This window comes from Pipistrellus kuhlii, unplaced genomic scaffold (assembly GCF_014108245.1).
Source record: "Pipistrellus kuhlii isolate mPipKuh1 unplaced genomic scaffold, mPipKuh1.p scaffold_m20_p_5, whole genome shotgun sequence".
NCBI classification, from domain to species: domain Eukaryota; kingdom Metazoa; phylum Chordata; class Mammalia; order Chiroptera; family Vespertilionidae; genus Pipistrellus; species Pipistrellus kuhlii.
The window spans coordinates 17,454,102-17,471,617 of NW_023425551.1; the positions used below are offsets into that span (position 1 = coordinate 17,454,102).

Here is a 17,516-nt window from a genome sequence, read left to right on the forward strand (position 1 = left end):
CCTTTAATTGGAACTTCATGAGAATGTAAACCACTGACTTCTCTTTCCTTAACATCCATTCAGAAAAGTCAGTATCATTTACATTTTCTTCACCCCCTTTTAGGTACCGTTACAAATATTTTTATCAACTGAAGCATAAAATATACTGCTCTTTACTATTTTTAAAAATAGATTATTGCTGGCAACCCTCAGAGTTATTATTGTTAATTAACTTCCATTAACATTTTTTGTAGTTTTCTTAATATAGATTTTTTTAAAAGTGTAACACTTTGTTTTGATGCCAGTTATTCACATGCTTACCAGTCTTCAGAACTGGTATTAAGAGTGAGTCAGAGATACAGTAGTTGGAGACATGTAGTGAACATAGTTTAACTTTCTGTTTATCATAACGTGATAAAGATTTTGTACATCAAATACCTTTGCTCTTATTTAAGCACTAGAGGTCCAGTACACAAAATTCGTGCATGGGAGCGGGGGGGGGGGGGGTCCTCAGCCCAGCCTGCAGCCTCTCCAATCTGGGACATCCCTCTCAGAATCCTGAACCACTGGCTCCTAATTGCTCACCTGCCTGGTCGCCCATAACTGCCCCCCATGCTGGCCTGATTACCCTTCACTGCCTCTGTGTGCTGGCATGATCGCCTCTAACACCCCTCTCCCCCCGCCAGCCTAGTTGCTCCTAACCTTACCTGCCCCCGCCCCCTCACTGGCATGGTCACCACTCACAGCCCACTCACCAGCCTGGTCGCCCCATGCAGCCTGCTGGCCTGGTTACCCCATGCAGCCCACTGTTCAGTCGTTTGTTTGCCCCTCGCTAACCCTCCTGATGGCCTGGTTGAAGGCAGCCATCTTGTGAGGGTGTGAGAGTTAATTTACATATTATCTCTTTAGTATATAGAATTTGTTAAATGTTTTATATTAGAGGTCTTGTTACAAAATTTGTGCATTGGTAGGTTCCCTAGGCCTGGCAGGTGATCAGGGCTGATTGGGGCCTTCTGGCTGCCAGCCAGGGCCTTTCTTCTTTCTGCGGTGGTCAGCGCATGTCATAGTGATCGAACTCACATGAGGACACTTGGCATATTAGCCTTTTATATATATAGATGTTGGTATAATATATCATCCTTTCCTTGGTAAATACAAGGATTTTTGTGACCAAGCATATTATTATTGACTTTTTTCATGTGGTTAGAAAATAAAAATGCTAACCCCAAGGACTGGTTTCTGAAGTATAAGCTCTTGAGTCATGCATGAAAACATGTCCTCATGACAGAATGTTATCCTGCCAAACAAGTGAAAGGTTTTGCAATATTGTTCACTGTCTGCTGTCACCCCTTAATACAGTTGTCGGCAAACTGTGGCTCGTGAGTCACATGCAGCTTGCGAGCCACGGTTTGCCGCTCCGTTGACTAATGAGTTTGCCAACTACTGCCCTAGTGCATCTAACTTCCTTCCTTTACTGTCCCTTTGAACACAAATGCATGTTGAAGGTAAGTGGGATATTGATTTAACTAAACTAACATAATAGCTCCAGAATTAAAATTAAAAGTTAGTATATAATTTCTAAATTTTGTCTGTGTCTCCATCTAAGCTGTTATAATTGGGAACTTTCGAATTAGATGGAATATTAGAAACCATTTAGTCTCATCTCCCACCTAATAGAAGACTCATTCTATACCCTTCCTGTTGGTAAATTATCTACCCTTACCTCCCTCCCCCACTCTTCTCCTCCTCTCCCCTCCCCTCCTCTCTCCTTTTTTACCCTTACCTTCTTAAAAGACCAGATTGTAACTGTTTTAGATTTGTAGGTCATTTGGACTTAGTAAGAACTGCTCAAAGGTGCCATAGTCATTATGTAACAACACGAGCCTGGTTGTTTCAATAAAACCTTTTTTATAGAACAAGCCCTAGCCCTTTGGCTATAGTTTGCTGACTCCTATCTGACCTATTAAGACCTCAGTTTTTTTCTGTCTGGTAATGTGATTGTTCTCAAATTTTGTTCCAATTCATTAAATACTATTTGGTTACAACATTTAGCTATGTGAATCTATCAAACAGTAATAGCTGCCATTTAATAAACGGAGTGTGTGCACTATGTGCTTGGCATAGGTAATTAAATTGAAGTCTTAGAAGCACACTGGGAGAGTACAGTGATATTATTACCAATTTCCAGAAAAGTAAGATATATGCTGTACTGTTAAACAGGTGCAAAAGAACACCCTTTTTCTCAAAGGCAAAATGTTTCATTTTTCCATCTTGGTCACAGGCATGTGTTGGGATACTGTCAGGTATAGTAATTGATTGGAATCACCATACAAACTGTTTTCTAGTCTGCTATTTTGGGAGCTTTACAAAGAAGAGTTGGTTTTAAATGCCATGTCTTACTTTTAGAAAAGAATGATCCCTAGGGGAACAAGTGTGTTCTTGTTGTGTTTGCAAATTAGTCTGTAGCCAGCCTTCCCTCTGCCATTTCTTAAATCATGGATAGCAATTTTGTGGTTAAACCTTTTAGGCCCCTCTCTCAATACCTTCATAGGCAACTTGAATACACTTAAAGTAGCTAGAATCACTTTTTTGTATATTACATACTTAAGTTTCTTTAGGGTTATTCGTTTTGCTTTTAGTTATATCTTAGAGTAATTTTTGTTTTGTTTTTATCATGATGTTTATTATGGCCTTTCAGAAGTATCTTTGCTGGTGTGGAATTTAAAATGTATTAGTCTTAAGTGCAATTTGTCATAAAAGCCAGGAGGTGGCAGTGTTTTCCAGGTGTTGCTTAAGGTTTCAGGTGCTGAAGGAATGTTTTTCAATATCACTAGAAAGTCATAGGACCTAAAGAACAGTGCATTATTGTCTGTAAAATCATAGATTGAAGAAAAAGTTGCTTCAACTCTAAAGTGCATTTAATGTAAGCTAGAAATATAACATTTTCTGAAGTTAGGACAGCTGCAGTTTTGAACTTTTCTTCTTATTAGAAGGATATATTTGAACTCATACTAGGTATTTACTTCAGAAACAGGAGAAAACACCCAATTAAGCCATGTCTTCATTTTAGATAGTGGGCACTGGAAAAATAACTGATAACTATATTTAAATAAAAATGGAATTAACTTTATTTTTTATAGTAAATCTAATAAATATTTGTTGTTTTTAAAAAGATAAATCTAGACTACAAAACAAGAGAAGAAAAAGGTTTTAAAATCATTTAGATGCCAACTCTATGAATACAATAATTCTTAACATTTTGACTGTTTAAACATCTAAGTACATACTTAGGATGAACTATGTGTGTGACCTCATCTTTAGAATTTAAGTTGCTGCAGTATAAAAATAATCATCTTTTTTGAAGTTCAAGACTTCTTTGCATTCACAAAGGTTTGCTTTACTCTTTCTATCTTGACTTATTTTTACCCTACATATTGTCCTTTAATTTTCTCCTCAGTTTACTAATTTAATACTCAGAGAAGTACATCTTAAGTGAATTTGTTTTAGCCTGTTTAATGTAAAAAAAAAAAAAATCTGTGTGAAGCAGTAAATTTGACATAGTTTATTTATATGTAATTTCTCCTTTTTTTTTTTAAATCACAGTATCTGCTACTTTTATTTTATTTTTTTAAAATATATTTTATTGATTTTTGTACAGAGTGGAAGGGAGAGAGATAGAGAGTTAGAAACATCAATGAGAGAGAGTCATTGATCAGTTGCCTCTTGCACACCCCCTACTGGGGATATGCCCGCAACCAAGGTACATGCCCTTGACTGGAATCAAACCCGGGGCCCTTCAGTCCCCAAGCCGACACTCTATCCATTGAGCCAAACCGGTCCCGGCTTCTCCTTAAATAATGTTTTTTTTGTAGCTTATTCTCATGGGATGTGTGTCGATTAGGATTGGGTTTGGCTGCATACATCAGAAATCCAGTATGAGGGTCTTAATAGAAATAGATTTTCTCTCATATTCATGACATCTGGAATTCAGAAGTACAAGGAAAATAAGGAATTTTATTACCCAGAGCTTCATGATCTCAGATGACCCCTTGAGCTCCCCCTCTCACATCCAGATTCCAGGCCACAAGTATGAAGACGGGCAGAAAGGCAAAGAGTTTTCTTTCTAGCTTAGATCAGTCCCTTTAAGCACGCTTTCCAAAAGACACAAAACTATTTCATTTTATATTTTATTGACAGAGTCACAGAGTTATGTGACCTTTTGGCTGTACCTGTTACCTGGGAGCCAGGAATGTGTAGTATTTTATTTCTTCCACAATGTGTGTGGCTGCACAGCTGGGTTCTGTCCCTTGTGAAGGAAGGATGCAGTGGATGATGGGATGAGCAGCTTGGAGCTTGTACCTCACAGTTACAATGTAATCATGGGAAGTGATGCTAAGAAACTTCTGTTCTGCCAGTTGATTTGAACTAATTTTATCCATAATCACTTTTGGTTTTATGTTATTATTTCCAAAATATATGTGCTAAGTACTTTTCATACATTTTATGTAATCCCCCAATACTATCTCATGGGCACCATCCTTGTTACATGTCACATCTGAGAAAACCAAGGCACATAACTTGCCCACGTTCTCATAGCTAGTAATTGATTATTCAGACATTGAGCCTGCTGCTTAAGATCAGTATTGATAACTGCCTCTGTCCTCTGCTTATTAATCTACCTATATACCTATTAATAAGGGTCACTGCCACCCCTACCCCACACTTTAAACATAAAAATCATTTGAGTTTGCTTAAACACACACAAAGAACAGAAAAGTGAGAAAATAAGCAGAATGTAGGGAACATAAGTGTGAGAAAATACAATGAAGTTGAGGAACAATTGACATGCAGAATTGGATGCAGTCTGATCGTGTGGAGGTGCCAAAGTCTTGGTCTGGCTTGTTGCTGGGTTCTAGTATAGTGGAAGGCAGGAAAACAGTATTGAATTTTCTTTATTTGGACACTTGGCATCTTCATTGATTTAGTCACATAATTTAAGTCTGTTGCCGCTTTCTGATTTTCTCTTTGTAAATTAGGTGAGTAATCATTACTTATTTATATAAGATATGGAAATCCAAAGAAATTTTTTTTAGCTGGAATATGGGTCTTTCGCATAGTACAAGCTAGGGCTCATTTTGTTTGTTTATGGCAATGCTCCTGTCAGTAGTTTTAAAGTGATAAGTATTTTGGAAGTTGTGATCTCAATAAAAATGATATTGTGCTACTTGTTAGAGTGCCTTCCTACAAACCATACGCACTCGCGCGCACACACACGCACGCACGCACGCACACTCATCTGTGAACTCCTTGAGGACAAAAGGCTTGGCCTCATTCACTGTTTTTTTCTCCAGTATCCTCAATATCTAGGTGTTCAGTAGGTGAAAATAAATGAATGACTGGTAAATAAGAAACATTTGTTTATAAATGTTATTAATAATATTTCTGCTTCTTTAAACTTAATTAAATCATTTACTTGAAATAAGTGAAAAATAGGTTAGACTTTTTATAGCCCTAGCAAATGTGAGAAAGGTTATAGTGCCATTAATTATTAGACATTGGAACCACAAAGTGCAGCCCTTCAACTTGGTGTGTTTGGAGAATTGCCATGACTGTGATACACCTGGAACATAGTGGTTGTATAGGCAAGTAGCAGGAGATAAGTTTGGCAGCCTCCTGGTATGTAAAGTTATTTATTAAATTTAAGAAATGAAAGTTAGATTTTAAAGATACCTTTTAAAATTGGCATTTTTAGTGGGGAATATTAGGGACATTTGATTTGAGTAACATTTAAAAATAAATAGTATAGATTTTTTTTGCATTTTAATTTTCAAACTTATTTGTGAAAAATTCAGAAAACATTAAGTTTAATTACTTTATTTTATTTTGTTTCTCAGGATGTGATCTTCGTGGTGGGAAGCTAAGTTTTTAAACTACCCCAATGGATGCAGACAGTGATGTTGCATTGGACATTTTAATTACAAATGTAGTCTGTGTTTTTAGAACAAGATGCCATTTGAACTTAAGGAAGATTGCTTTGGAGGGAGCAAATGTAATTTATAAGCGTGATGTTGGAGTAAGTATCTGAGTTTTGGTATGTATGCTAATTGCATAGTACTAGGAATGATATACTAAAATGTGTTTATTCTGTAGAGCATCCGACACCAGCTGATGGTCCATGGACCACTGGTAGTCTGTGAGGTCCGAAAGATTGGCGACCACTGCTATAGATAGTTTATGAGTACCTTACCATGTGCTAGTTGTGCTGGATACAATAGTGAGCCCTGTAGAAGTGGCCGCTTTTCCCATGAAGTAGCAGCTTTTGGAGATACTTATCTCCAAGTCTTACCAAAGAACTCATTGGCTACTAGACATTTTATACTGTTCTCTCAATTTCTTTTGACTGAAAAAGGCGACTTTTATACTTTATGTGTATATTTATTTAAGTACTGGAGGCCCAGTGCATGATTTGTGCACCAGTGAGGTCCCTCAGCCTGGCCTTTGCCCTCTTACAATCTGGGACCCCTCAGGGGATGTCAGAGAGCCGGTTTCAGCCCAATCCATACAGGCTAGGCTTAGGGACCCCAATGGTACACGAATAATCCGTATGCACTTAAGGTCTTGGGTTAATCTCTTTCTGCCTTCTTTCCTCCCCACTTCCCTCTGAAATTCATTAGTCTATCCCATGTTTCCATGCCTGTGGTTTCTGCTCCTGCATTGAGTGTCTGCCCCCGTGGTGATCAGTGTGTGTCATAGCTACCAGCCAAATGGCCAGTCGCTTCGGCTTTTATATATAAAGATAATTATGTTTGAATGGTGTCCTAGAATGGAGAAAGTCAGATTGTAAATTTTGTAGCATGTTGTCAAAGTCCTCTTTAATTAGCCAAGATAGTTGGTATTCTTTCAGTAGCAAATTGCTGAAAATATGGTTTATATCCTACCCTGTACATTCTAATTGTAGTTTTTATAAAACCTATAATATTGAAAATAAAAGCTGTTAACTTGCTTTTTTAACCTTATAGTGTTTTGAGATTAACATACATGACAATGGGTGTTCATTTGGCTTTTATAAACCAAAGAATGATGAGATTATATATTTTTTATGAAAATTAAGAATGTATCTGAAGGCTTTATTTAAGCTGTAAAAATTAGATGCCATTATACTTAGGAAAAATATTATTAGTTTTTAGTGCTAGAAACTAAGTGAAGATGAATTAAAATTTTCAATGACCTGCAATTAAATATTTTCAAGTTTAATAATGCCATCTTTATTTTTTTTAAAAAAGAATAAATATGTTTGCTAAAAAGTTTGCTAATGCTACTTTGAAATTTTTGATATACCATATGGCAGGGAACTCATCTTTCCTAGGAATAGTAACTGAAAAGGCTGAATTGATGGACAAGCTGGTGGTGAAAGTCAAACGTAGAATAAACTCAGTCTAGTATTTCCCAGCCACTTCTGTTGGAAATTTTATAATTATTTTAGTTCAGATTTTACTTTGTTTCTTCGTTAATTTTTGTCTTCCCAGATTTAATAACTTTCTAGTTTGATAATATGGAATATAACAGAAAAGGAAGACCTCAGACTGTAACAAGAGTTTTAAGGAGAAATATCTGATTAATTTATGTGCTACATAATTCAGTAAACATTTATCTCTTACACAGAATGGGCATATGATAAATATTCTCATAAATGAAAATTTGCAGTGAAAACTTAAATTCACATGTTATCTTGGATCTTAATTCTTGACCTATTTATACTCACTCTGTAAATAATTTTATTCATACCTATAGCTTTAAATGCCTTTCATATCTAAAATTATATCTCTAGCTCCAACTTTTCTCTTGCATTCAAAATTTGCATATAGAACTAGAATATGTAATAGGCCTTTTAACTGTAAGACAATGTGAAGTGGTGATGGATACCATGAAGCTGAAGAAAGCAGGGTTAGAATTCGCAGAGCAATTAAGGAATGGGTGTTTTGGTGGAAGAGTCAGGAAAGACTCTCTGTGGAGGTGGCATCTGGTGAGAAACTTGAAGGAAAAATATTCCAGTTGAAAATAACAGCTTCTGCACAGCTCATGACATGTGAAAAAATTTCCTATATTTGAGGATCTATGCAAATTATAAATTGTAGTTATGTGACTGGAGTGGAATGAGAGAAGAAATGTTTACATACTTGGTACTTCATCAGTTTTAAGTATTAGTGAGAGATTTATACAGTCCATGTATTTTTTAATTAAGTGTCCTTTTGGATTAATACATTCTTTTGTTCAGTATGGTACTTAATTTCAAAATGGGTGGATGATATAGGAACAGTTATTTTGATCGTGGGTAAGCTTGGAATAGTATTTAAACATTAAAATAGCCACACAGAACAGAAGCATACAGGGTGGGGCAAAAAATGTTTACAGTTGTTTGGATGAAAAATTATACAATAATTAATGATAATTATTAATAATAACTGTTTTGCATACTCACAACTATACGCCTATTTTTATTCACTCTGTATATGAAAATTAATCCTTATTATGTACTTTTTTTTTCAGAAAGTATTAATGAAACTTAGAAAACCTAGAATTACAGCTACAATTTGGTCCTCAGGGAAAATTATTTGCACTGGAGCAACAAGGTAAATTTTACTTGGGTTTTTAATTTTTTAACTTACCCCTCATGGAAGGAACATTTGTAGACTTAGGAACAAAATCATATGTACAGTTTGTCAAGTTCCTCCGTATAAAATTGATTTCCTATATAACAGTCTTTTTTTCCCCCCTAAAACCATAGTGAAGAAGAGGCTAAATTTGGTGCCAGACGTCTAGCCCGCAGTCTGCAGAAACTAGGTTTTCAGGTAACATTTTCAAAATGTATCAAACTGCAAATGTTCAAGGATTTATTATTAAAAAGTTAAAACATTGAATTTAGTAGACTAAAGAAATCACGACAGAAACTACTAAGGTTTTTATACTGTTCTTCAGTATAAAAAGTTGCAAAATTTATCCACGTGGATGTTTTTAAAGGATTCTGGCTTTTTTTTTTCAGATTCTTCTTATAGAGAGACACCGGCTTGTTTTCTTATAAGTTAATACCTTTTTCTTTTCTTTTCTTTTCTTTTCTTTTCTGCCCATAAGAAATTTATTGTGTCTTCAAGACACTATATAGCCAAGACCGATTTGGCTCAGTGGATAGAGCGTTGGCCTGCGGACTGAGGGGTCCCAGGTTCGATTCTGGTCAAGGGCATGTACCTTGGTTGCGGGCACATCCCCGGTAGGGGGTGTGTAGGAGGCAGCTGACAGATGATTCTCTCTCCTTGATGTTTCTAACTCTCTATCTCTCCAACTCTCCCTTCCTCTCTGTAAAAAAAAATCAATAAAATATATATATATTTTTAAAGACACTATATAATGTAGACTTCTCTCCCTGAGGAGATAGGGAACCATCTATCCCTTTCAGAGATAGGGAACCATCCTCCATACGAGTTGCTCATTTGTCATTTTCATAGGTGGCTGGATTCTTCCTCCTGGGTTTCTCAAACTCCTCAGCCCCCCATGTGTAAATAAGATAAAATGCTACAAATGCTCGCCCTCCACAGTCACAGAATCCACTGGTCTCTGTCCACCACTTCTTAACTACCTTTTTAACTCAATATGCCCTTTAATATGCCCTTCTTCTCCCTCCCCCTAAAAAAACACTCACACACATATTTCTGATCATCCCAAGAGTGGTGTGTGTGTGTGTGTGTGTGTGTGTGTGTGTGTGTGTGTGTGTATCACAGTGTTCTGAGAGCTGTAGGACCCTATTGACATGTACACACTGGTCAGCAGACTCTCACACTTATACAGTGACCATCACTGGCCGGGTAACCTCATCCAATATAATTTTGTAAAGGCATAAATTTGAATAAAATTAAAACATTATGCACTTGCTAAGTCACTTGCAGATAATGAGTAAATGAAAGATAAAGACGAGTCCCTAAAGAGATGAGCCTAGGCTCTTTTGAATTTGGATGGGAAGTGATGGGAAGTTGAGTTTTCCTCTGATGTCTTCAATATCCTCTGAGGTAGAAGGTGAGAGGAAAGCACTGAGGAGCTAGTGCCTGTGGGAGTTCTGGTGGTTGAAGACAGGTGGTTTAGAGACAAAAAATGCTGGGGCCTCTTGGCACAATTTTATGGCTTTCTGCAGCTGTCTGGTGCAGGTACTGAGTTGGAGGATGGTTATTTATCCAGAATTGTGGTTTTACTAGGAACATTTGAAAAGATAAGATAAAACCAGTCAGGGAGTTGCTGAAGTTATTAATTTTAAAAGACATTAATTTTAGCCTTAGAGTTTCCTATCTTAGCATAAAATTAGAAATGTTGAGAGACATTCCAGTAAATTAAAAGCACAGTTTTATCCCTTTATCCCTCACTCTGTCCCCCTAAAGAAAACAAACATCTAAGCATACAGAAAGATCATTTTACCTCACTGCATATAAGAAAAAGTCTGATCTTTGCAGTTTAGTGTACTAGTATACTCAACTATTCGTTGAATTTTAAAGTAGCAACTTTTTCATTTAAACTCTTGAGAAGAGGACTGTGTTTTCATTCTTTTCTTCTATTTGCTCTCCTATCCCAGTAGACTGAGTATCCCATTTCAAATATAAAAAAGTATTAAACTAAACATGAAAGTCAATCATGCAAATATCTCAGGTTTTATTTTCTTAATAAAGTTTTTGAGTTGGTTTTCTTTAATTACAGCATTTAATGAATCACTGATAACTTAAAATACTGGGTCTGTGCTTAAGATATTTGTTTTATTTATTTTTAAAGATTGAAACTTAATTGTTAAGGATTTCTCTGATGAAAAGATATTTTGTTTCAAAATAATTCACTGAATTTTATTTCTTTCCTAAAGGTAATATTTACAGATTTTAAGGTTGTTAATGTTTTAGCAGTGTGTAACATGCCATTTGAAATCCGTTTGCCAGAATTCACAAAGAACAATAGACCTCATGCCAGGTAGGTCTTTGAGAAATCAAAGTAACTTACCAAATTTGAAATTACTTGTCAGGCTATAAACACTTATCTTGTGGCTTTTTGTGTGTGTGTGTGTGTAGTTATGAACCTGAACTTCATCCTGCTGTGTGCTATCGGATAAAATCTCTACGAGCTACATTACAGATTTTTTCAACAGGAAGTATCACAGTAACAGGTATTTTATGACATTGAAACCAAACTTGTCAATTCTGTATTGAATGAAATAAGAGATACCCATACCAAAATAGAAAGAATGTCTAATTTGTCCTTTAGTCACTTTTGCCCTTTAAGGGGAATCAGTCTCTTGACTTCAACATGATAGGTTAGTTTTACCTGCTTTCATGTACTGTTTTAATACCATAACAAAGTACTTTGCTTCTGTCTTCTTTCACTCGTTGTTATCCCAGTAGGATTCATCCTCCGTGTAGTTATAGATCATTCATTCTCATTGCTGTGCAGTGTCCAGTGTATACATATACAGTCCACAGAATTTGGATAGTTTCCAGTTTCTAGCTATTAAGAATATTCTAGTATATTTTTTCATAATATTACTTTTAAACTTATATCTTCCATTTAAAATATGTAAGAGAATCCAATTTTATGAACTTCATAAAGATTTTACATAAGCAGAGATTTATTTGTTATATATCTTTTGAGTCAACTATTGGGAAGAGGTGGTTTCTAAACACTAGGCCTGGGTGTCAGAGCGTATCTTGAACTCTGCAGATGATTTGTAAAGGTGCTGTGCTTATAAATTATACAGAGACATTACTTGGGAATCAGACCCAATTTTTGGCACATTTGTGTTAAGGAAATTTCTTTAGTGTCCTTGAGTTTTTCTTTTTATTCCCTCAATCCCTAAAGGAAAATAAAAATGATTAACACCTTTAAACACTCAATAAGTAAGTTTTAGTTTTAACTCATCCCATGGGTTTTTACACCTACTTCTGAAACTTTTCAAGCTTATTGCCAAGGCTGTGCCTGCATTAAAAGTGGAGTGGTGAGGAACACGTCTGTTTGTTCCATTCTTTCAGTTGTCATTTCTGTACTTCCAGAACCCAGTCTTCTGAGGGGCCCCAAAGTCTACAGATAAGTCTCTGCTAAGTCTAAAATAAAATGATGCATATGTAAAGTCTATCTTTTATTGAGTTAATAGATATTTAAACAACACAGTAACAAACCGAAGACAACTGACCTGGTTAATTAGGATGCATTATCTATTTACATCTATAATATTTATGAAATCCTATAAATTCAGTGAACTCATACTCAGTGGTTCCCATGGGGAAAGCCCTATACTATGTGTAGGGGTAAACTGAGTCAAGAAGGAGTGGAGCAATGTAAGATGTGTTTAGATTGCAGAATCTACAGCAGGTCCATATGTATGTTTTTTAGGATCCTTCAGAGGTGATAAGTATAGTTATGAAGCCATTTTTATTCAAAATGTTATAAAATATTTTTTATTCACTTTCATGTTTTTTTTTTTGAGCTATTTAAATGGACGATTACATTTTTAAAAGTTCTTCCCAGCATCACCTCATTCCCTTGTGCTTTCTTTGTGTTCTATTGCCTGAGTAAGCTGTGGGCGTTTCAGACCAGGTGGCTTAGAACAGCCTCCGAGTCCCAGCACTTGGGCAGCAGCTTTGTTTTACTCTGCTGGGCTTCGGACTCCTCGAGCTTCAGTAGCCCAACAGAGAGCCAGACTGCAGGCTCCAAAAGGATAATGGTTTTCCGGGCCCGTTTGCCCTTTCTCCCTCTAATCATCCTATCAGAGCACTTCCTGTTCTCCTCTGCGAGAGTCTGGAGGTTTTTTATGAGCGCTCCTTTCACACCGGTGCCCTAAAACAAGATAAGTAACATCGCTGTTTCAGATTTCCTTTCTTGTCCAGGGAACATTTTTATTCTCTTCGTTTATATTATGATTATGTGCAGAGTTATGTTTGTAGGTTATTTAAAACATTGACCCCCAGGCTACTCGGGTATTTTTAATTGTGAGAACTGAGCTTTTCCTATTGTTCTCTGTGCCTCTTCTCACCCCTTCCTCCATTGTGTTTGTTTCAGGGCCCAATGTAAAGGCTGTCGCTACTGCCGTGGAACAGATTTACCCATTCGTGTTTGAAAGCAGGAAAGAGATTTTATAATTCATCACTTAATTGGTTAGAATCCCTAACTGAGCACCTTTTAAAACCTGCTGCACATTGGACTCAAAACAAAAGGAAACTGGACCAACAATAATTGAGAAAATAGACTCTTTTATTCATTCACGGCTACAATGTAAAAAGCTCCAGTCCCTTTGGATTTTATTTCAAACTTTGCTGTAATATAAAAAGGAAGTTTACAAGACATGACATTGCTGCTTTTACAGAAGGACATTTCTATTTATTTTCGCAGTAATTCTCATGTCCCATAAGCAGAGCTGTCACAGTGTGCACTACCTTAAATTGTTTTGTTGTTTTTTTTTCCAGTTTGAGCTAATGTGTTTTATTTGTGAATAGTCTTTTACATTTTTGTATGCTGAATATGGGCACCAAAGAACCTGTAAAAGTTATCTTTTTCAATTGAATATGCACAAATAAAAGTTTGGAAAAGGTCTCTCTTCATATCCATTCTATAACTTTTATTCCCCATTTTCTATGAATAAAAATAGTAATTCGTAATTTTTTTTTTTTTTAATCTATGCAAGCTTAGACTTTTGCTAAAGTGTGTTGGCTTTTTTTTGGAAGTATGTTTTGTAAATATATATGTAAAGTATCTTTTAATTCTCTGTTACCAAATATCAAATAGGATTTTGTTTTTCCAGATTAGAAATAAAAACATGTATATAAATTCCAGGGAACCAGAATAGAACTTTATAGATTAAGTGTAATGTTTTATGTTGCTAATTTAATATGATAGAAAATGTTAAATATCTTTTAAAAGTAACAAAACTGTAGTTTTAAAAAGAGAAATGTCTTACTTACAAGATGAATATAAGAAAGAAGCTATGATGGGTTGTACCTCATATGTGTACCTTTATATCCTGGAAAGACTCAACTCTAGTTATAGGAAAGTAATAATCTTAGGTTGGTACTCAAGGCCATACTGTTTTGTCACGTGATATATTGTACTGTTTTAATAAGAAGTTCCACTAGTTGCCTCTGGGCCATAGTATCGCCATAATCTAGTTCAACTTGAACTTGAAAGCCTTTTTTGCAAGATCTGTCTTTCCCTTGCTGTGTCTTATGTAAAGGAGCTAAAGAGTAGCTAAGCATATGGGATGGCTTCTCTTAAAGTAATAAATATGCCTTTGTGAAACTGGCTGTCTGGCTCGGCCACCAGCCCGGGAATTGTAATGCAGGATCAGGCTGCCGTTGTGCTCTGCCCTGAGTGTTTAGGAGTTTAGTATAAACAGTGATTTTACCTAGAAATAAGACCTAATCCAGAATCAAATCAGCTTCTCCATGAGACAGTATTCCAGCACAGACTTCCTCTAAAACCTGAATTTCAAAAATGTTTGAAACCTTTGTGAAAAATTGCAACATCTTAACTTCTATATTTTAGTACATTTTCCTTATCGTATTATAAAACCTTGAAAACTTAGTTTAAGCACTGCACTGAACAATACATATCATTCTGTTTTTATCTTCTTTTCTATACTTTTCCCTACCCTGCCTCTCATTCCCTTATAAGCAGGGGCAAAGGCTAACTTTTGTATTTTCTTTCTTGTGAAAAATTTAATTGTGATTTTTATTCTTCTCTTGTCCTTTCTTTTACATTTGTGTTTATTTGCTTCATTTGAAATTCCAGTAGGATAGATAACCTCATAAAATAGAAAATAAAAAAATTACAGGTTCTGTGAAGACTTTTAAAATTGGAGATATTCCACTTATTTTTAATTAACAGTAATTAATAAGTGACTTTGGTTTGCTGTGTTCCCAAAAAAAGGAATATGGAAAGGGGAAAAACATGATTATATGGCCAGGTTACGTAACCAGATGTCATGCCATTTTTAGTATTCGAGTGACTTAATAACGAGAAGATCAGTAAGCACCTCATCAAAATGCTTTCTGGGAAAAGAAGAGGAACGACAGTCCGGCCAGGTCTGGTTTCAGACTGCAGGAGCAGCCCCTGGCTGGCTGGCGGAGATGACCTGCAGAATTTAGCAAAGCCGGTGAGAAAGGATACAGTTTGTGTCTTTGGCTGGCTTTTCACAAGTGCTGTGAATGTTTTCATAAATAAAACCTGTGACTATATACATACACATTTGAAGTATTTCCCCTTTTATTTTTGAAAATCAAAAGCTCTGATTGGCGGTGTATTAGGTAAAAATTAGATTGAAGATAGAGTTGTTTAGTTATAGACTCAATATAAAAGAAAAATATTACAAAGCATTTTAAGAACTGAAGTTGAAATCACTAATAATGAACATAATAAATAGGTTGATAATTTCCTGCCCCTTAACAAAGAATGGCTAAACCCAAGATAACTAAAGTATGTATAGCATTTGAATTTCAAAGTAAACGTAACAGTTTTGTTAAATATATTCTTGAATGCTTGGCAAAGCACAAAAATTTATACTGATTACCTATCTTGATTTTTTTTTTAAATCTCAATATAATTCCACTGAAGATTCATAATAAATTTCTTAAATTGATCCTCTACAGAACACTTTCTCTTCAAAACAAATAAAGGGTGGAAAAAACCACACCAATGCGTGCTGTAACTTGCATATGAAATGTTACACAAGACCCAATACAAGTAGTGTCTGTGTAGGGAATTGTCCTGAAGTCTGAAGGTCATTTATCAAATCTTTCCTTATAACTTTCCCTGCCAGTTTTAATCAAGAGAGTACATTTCAGAACCAGGATTGTTAAACATTCTCCTGAGTCTCTGATAATATAGTATAGTTTTACTCTGTTTTTAATACTTAAAAAAAAATTTACTGATTTTAGATAAGAAGGAAGTGGGAGGGAGGGAGAAACAACAATGATGAGAAAGAATCATTGATTGGCTGCCTCCTGCAAACCCCACATTGGAAATCGAACCGTGACCTCCTGGTTCATAAGTTGATGCTCAACCTTTGAGCAATGCCAGCCAGGCTAGTTTTTTTATTTCTTAAAACAGTCTTCCATTTTGTTACAAGGAAATGCAGTGTCATATGCCCTTATATCAAACTTGGGACAGTTTGTTATGTGCCAAGAGGAAAATAAAAAGGGTCCTTGTTTTTGACTCAGGATTCTCTTTTCTTCAGATTAATCATATTTTTTGTATTAATTTTCAAGTTAGGTTGCTCATTATGTTTTTTTAGTGTCTTCCACAACTTACAATATTAGTAATGTAATGGATTATTACTTAGTGGTTTGAGACTCTTTACTGTAGGTTTTCTATCATATCTAAATTCTATTGATAAAATGCTTCACCAAGTTTTAAAAGTCAACTGGAGAAATACACAAGAGGGCAACTCATTTTGTGGATGAAAACCCAAGCTTATGAGACAGTTGGTGATCTCTGTTTTAGCATAGAGCAGAACATAGGGAATTGTCCTGATGTCTGAATGACTAGTCATCTGAAAGTCAGCATTGGTTATAGCCTGTATGCCATAACCTGAGGTAGTGATAATCCTGAGAAACACAAATAATTACAGGAAACCGGATTGCTATTAAGTTACCATGAATGCCTTACAAAGAAAATTTTATAAGCTTGGCTTGAGAAGTCCAATGTAATTGCTTAGAGATTGGGATAAATAATCTAATGGCCTGACTCCTAATGTTTTACTAATAGCTACTTCTAAATAAATATGGTCCCAGGATTTCATATTGTCCTTTCTATTCATCTTTTTAATGAATGAGAACATGCTTATTTTTCTCAGCTATTGAAGAATTGTTTTTCACATTGTTTTATAATGCTAATATGAAATTCACAAGAGTAAGGTACTTTGCATTACACTGTAGTTCACAATTCATAAATTAAGATGCAAAATGTTGTAAGCTGTTAAACTGTAATTAGGATTTATCACTAAAATCCTAGCCAGCACCCTCTCCTAATGTAGACCATATGTGCAATTGTCCACACTGTGTTCTGATTCTTTTTTACACAAGACCCAGTGCAAGTAGTGTCTTCGTAGGCAAAAAACCACAAGCTTGTGTTTAGACAACTTATGTATCTGAATGATAAAACCGCAATTGGCCTCTATGCATACACACCTGAAGGCCAAGGTGAACGCATCCCTAGTTCAGTCTGTCAAAGCTATTCTCTGAGAAGGTGCAACGTGAGGAACCAGACAGCATTTTTTTACCTGGTATCCTGCTCAGAGTAACAAAGAGCCTTGAGGCTTCTATCTCATTTACCTATTGTGGGTGGAGATTAAAGGCTGTTTTTATAAATTAACTTCGTGACACGAAAGACAAAACATAGCATTGGTCAACACGTATTGGTATGAAGACTCTACTAAATGTTCTTAGACTGCATCAACGTTTATAAGGTTTTGAGGCCAGTAGGTCTCTAGACCAAACTACCTTGGTTGTCCCCCACCACAAAGCTTTTAC

At 35.7% G+C, this 17,516-nt stretch overlaps 2 protein-coding genes across 3 annotated transcripts in view; one reads left to right on the forward strand and one right to left on the reverse strand.

Moving 5' to 3' along the window:
• Positions 1-13,584, forward strand: part of TBPL1 (TATA-box binding protein like 1) — a 27,159-nt gene extending 13,575 nt beyond the window's left edge. Inside the window, exons 2-7 of one of the 2 annotated variants that reach the window (XM_036415080.2) lie at positions 5,980-6,052; positions 8,527-8,609; positions 8,765-8,828; positions 10,871-10,974; positions 11,073-11,167; positions 13,054-13,584. In XM_036415080.2, the coding sequence (XP_036270973.1) occupies positions 5,980-6,052; positions 8,527-8,609; positions 8,765-8,828; positions 10,871-10,974; positions 11,073-11,167; positions 13,054-13,133 (499 nt within the window). In that variant the 3' untranslated portion in view covers positions 13,134-13,584. Of the gene's footprint in view, positions 1-5,873; positions 6,053-8,526; positions 8,610-8,764; positions 8,829-10,870; positions 10,975-11,072; positions 11,168-13,053 lie in introns of both variants that reach the window. The other variant, XM_036415081.2, reaches the window with a different exon arrangement.
• The window catches only part of SLC2A12 (solute carrier family 2 member 12), a 50,963-nt gene continuing 46,671 nt past the window's right edge, over positions 13,225-17,516 (reverse strand). Inside the window, 1 exon segment of the mRNA XM_036415074.2 lies at positions 13,225-17,514. Coding sequence (XP_036270967.1) covers positions 17,483-17,514 — 32 coding nt within the window. The 3' untranslated portion in view covers positions 13,225-17,482.